The sequence below is a fragment of the Phaethon lepturus genome, unplaced genomic scaffold (assembly GCF_000687285.1).
Source record: "Phaethon lepturus isolate BGI_N335 unplaced genomic scaffold, ASM68728v1 scaffold36160, whole genome shotgun sequence".
NCBI lineage: Eukaryota > Metazoa > Chordata > Aves > Phaethontiformes > Phaethontidae > Phaethon > Phaethon lepturus.
The window spans coordinates 8,977-12,438 of record NW_010514685.1 but is presented as its reverse complement, the minus strand read 5'-3'; the positions used below and the strand labels follow the sequence as shown (position 1 = coordinate 12,438).

General features: G+C 56.3%; 1 protein-coding gene across 1 annotated transcript in view; it reads right to left on the bottom strand.

Moving 5' to 3' along the window:
• Positions 1–3,462, bottom strand: part of SLCO2A1 (solute carrier organic anion transporter family, member 2A1) — a gene marked incomplete at both ends in the record, with an annotated part of 13,694 nt that overhangs the window by 4,253 nt on the left and 5,979 nt on the right. Inside the window, one exon of the mRNA XM_010293713.1 lies at positions 1,576–1,674. Within this exon, the coding sequence (XP_010292015.1) occupies positions 1,576–1,674 (99 nt within the window). The remainder of the gene's footprint in view (positions 1–1,575; positions 1,675–3,462) is intronic.

Genomic DNA, 3,462 nt, shown 5'->3' with positions numbered 1-3,462 from the left:
CGTTGGTAGCAAGACCAGCCCCGGTCATGTTTGACCTCCTTTCCCCTTAGCCAGGATCCGGCACTCCCCATCCCAACTGCGCCGAGCCTCCCACATGACTGCAGGAGGGATTTAGTCAGCATGGAAGTATGCTGATGGCAGGGGTTCAACCCTTCCCCGCTGAGCCGGCCAGCGAGGCGGCGACTACGGGGGCCCGACTCCATCCTCCCCTGCCTGAGGCGCGCGGTGGGTTCGGACCCTGCCGCCTGCCAGGGATGCCGAGCCGGCTCACTTTCCTGGAAAAAATTGCTCTCCCATTGTTCCAGGCTTGGTCACCCTCTGCTTGGAGGGACCAAGGGAAGGACCTGTGCCGGCAGAAGAGCGCTGGTAATGAGCCGGGTTTCCGAGTGGATGAAACGCTGGGGCGCCTTCTCCGGAAAAAGGAGGAGAAGGCGAGAGCCGCTCCGTCTCCAGCACAGACATCCTTCGGCCGGGCCAGGCGATGCTCGCGGTCCCATTGTTCCAGGCTTGGTCACCCTCTGCTTGGAGGGACCAAGGGAAGGACCTGTGCCGGCAGAAGAGCGCTGGTAATGAGCCGGGTTTCCGAGTGGATGAAACGCTGGGGCGCCTTCTCCGGAAAAAGGAGGAGAAGGCGAGAGCCGCTCCGTCTCCAGCACAGACATCCTTCGGCCGGGCCAGGCGATGCTCGCGGGAGGCTGGCAGGCTGCTGGGCTTGGCGTGGGGACCGCATCTCCCCAGGGGAGAGGGACCCGCCGCATGCGGCAGGAGGGGAGCCCGCGCCCCACCGGAACAATCGCCCCGCTTCCCCAAACAGGACCACTCCGCTCCAGAGCCTGGACGTCATCACGGAGCGACCAGGCCGGGGCCACTGCAGGGAGCGAGCCAAGGCTTTTTGCCGTTTCCTGCCCCAGGTTCATTTATTATTCTTATCAGGCACCGGACAAAAATGTCAGGCGAGCTCTGATCTCTCTAAGGAAACACAGGAAAAGCCACATTAATGATGGAGCTGGGGAGAATTCTTTAGTGATTAAGTTACCAGAAATAATAAGCACGCACCGCAGATAAAGAAAATAAGCCCTGCAGTGGCAGCGGCATTGGCTTGGTCCCTCTCTCTGCAGATGCCGGTGAAGGGGGGGAAGAGGACGAGTAGACACAAGCCTTCCCGTGCACCCATAGGGCAGTGGTTGCCCTGTGGCTGTCTTTTCCATCCCGGGATGCCTCGGATGTCCCTGCTCCTCTCCACCACCGCGCTGGGGTAGTGTGGTACTTCCTCAGTGTGGTGGCAGTGGGCAGACCCCAGCCACGACCACCAGTGCTTCGGTGCAGCACCCTCGGTAGGACACGGAAATGTCTCTACTGCAGGGCTGTACTTCAGTGGTGGCTTCAGGACCACCTGTAGCCTTCCTCAGGGGGAGATGGAGCGGAGAAGTGCCCTGGAGGTGCTATTCCAGGTCAGGTCTTTCCAGGGGAGTGGGTTTTGTGGGTCACGGGACTGGTGGCTTCTGTCATTTCAAAGTGACCTCCTGACTCACCGAAGGCTCTTAGGACGACCGTCGCTGCTTGAGAAATACTCACCGATGTCAACTCTTCCAATATCCACGAAGAGCCGCAGCACCACGGATCCCAGCAAGTATCCGAAAGCAGGGCCGAACACGGCGATGGCAAAGAGGATGGCTGAGAAAAGGGAGCAGAGGGAGCCAGCGTGAGCAGGGAGCTTCAACGCAGATACGGCTTTTGTTTTCCCACGTGAGGCAGGAACGGTGTTACACCATGCAGAGGAGAGAAACCACCTTTTGTCGAGCGGCAGGTGAGGAGAAGATGCCCATTGCTCAGACACCGCACGTGGTGTTTGTCTAACAGGCTTAGGAGGAGGGCAGGCAGCTGCCTGCAGAAAAAGCCCCTCTGCTCTGCTGCGATCAAGGCTTTGCCGACACACCAAAAGTCGTCAGCTACACCGTGAATATCCATGATTCACTGTGACGAAGGGGGGAACCCCAGGGAGCGGCAGGGACGGTGGCATCTGGGCTCCTGCAGGTGACGGAGACCGTAATCTCCTAGAGGAGGCCAAGGAAACAAGGCCATCCCAGTCCTTAGACCCAAGCAAAAAGATTTGGTGCAAACTTCAGGGGAGGTGAAAGATGCTGAGAGCAAAAAGGCCAGCAGATGACCCTCCGTGCAGCTGAACCATCCCGTTCAAAAAACAGATAACTTGGACCTAACCCGTAAGGTCAAAATATTTCCTTTTGACTTCTTTGGAATGAAATAATTCCAGTTTCCTCCCTGAAAGAAACTCTTTGCACCACCTTCTTAAGATGTGTGAAAGGAGACAGTTTGCTTGAGCCGCATTGACCGTTTCTGTGCATTTTTGCTGGTCTGGAGCCTGTGGGCACACTGGGCGTGAAAGCGCCTGATCCCACTGCTGTGCCTCAGCTGTGCACCTATTTTCAAAGCTTTTTCTTTTTTTCCCCCAATTAGGCAAAGCAGCGCTTTTGTTCCTACAACATAAATCTAAGCGCTGAAGGGCAGGGTCTTTAGGGAAGGAGTATTTAACCTCACACCTAGACGGTAGTATTCCCGTTCACAGGAAGATGCTGAGACCCAAACCGAAACAAGACTCAAAGGGCAACGGTATTTACGTCGTATTGAGGCAACCCAGACTCACAGTAGCCGTATCCCGCCTGACACGGGCATTCCCACGGCCCTAAAGTGAGCACCTCTATTATAAAGAACAAGCCAGTCCCATTTTCCTTCATCTTCAGGACCTGCGGGTTTGGGAATCCAAAGGGCACTCAGAGGTCCTGGGAACAGTGACCCCTCGCCGCAGCGGGAAGACAAGGATGCCCCGTCCCTCCTTTTGCCAGCCCAGGCTACTATATTTGAGCTGAGAAGAGTGAGTACTACCCGCACCGGAGACTTTCTGCAGAGCCTTTAGGCGGTGGAGCAGCCTTCTCCAGCAGGAGCCTGGAGCAAAGCATAGCTGGGCGGGTCTGGAGACCCTGCCAAGCACTCCAGTGCTTGTCCAAAGCCTGTCCTTGGGAGTCTAATCCCAAAGGCTTTCCTTCTCCATCAGTGCTTGCCTTAGTTTGGAACATCCGCTTTCGACTCCTAAATCACTCTGACACCTCTGGCTGCTTTAAAGACATTGTCTGGCACCAGGAGGAATCAGGTTTTTAAATAACTTGTGGACTGGGCTCAAAGCTCACGTAGGCAGGCCAGCACCAGGTGGGTTTTGCCGTTCACAGGGAAAAAAAATGCAGTTTAACGTGGAAGCCAGCACCTATCTCTGCAATCAAGAAATCCTCCTGAGCCTGGGAGCTCCCACCAAGCCGGGACCCATTCGACGGCAGAAACGATGACTTTGAACCCTCGATGCAAAGCCTGCGTTAATTGTCTCCTGCAGGCTGCCGTACCTCTGGATAAACCACGATCGACCGATGCTCAGTGGGAGCAGGAGACGGCCCC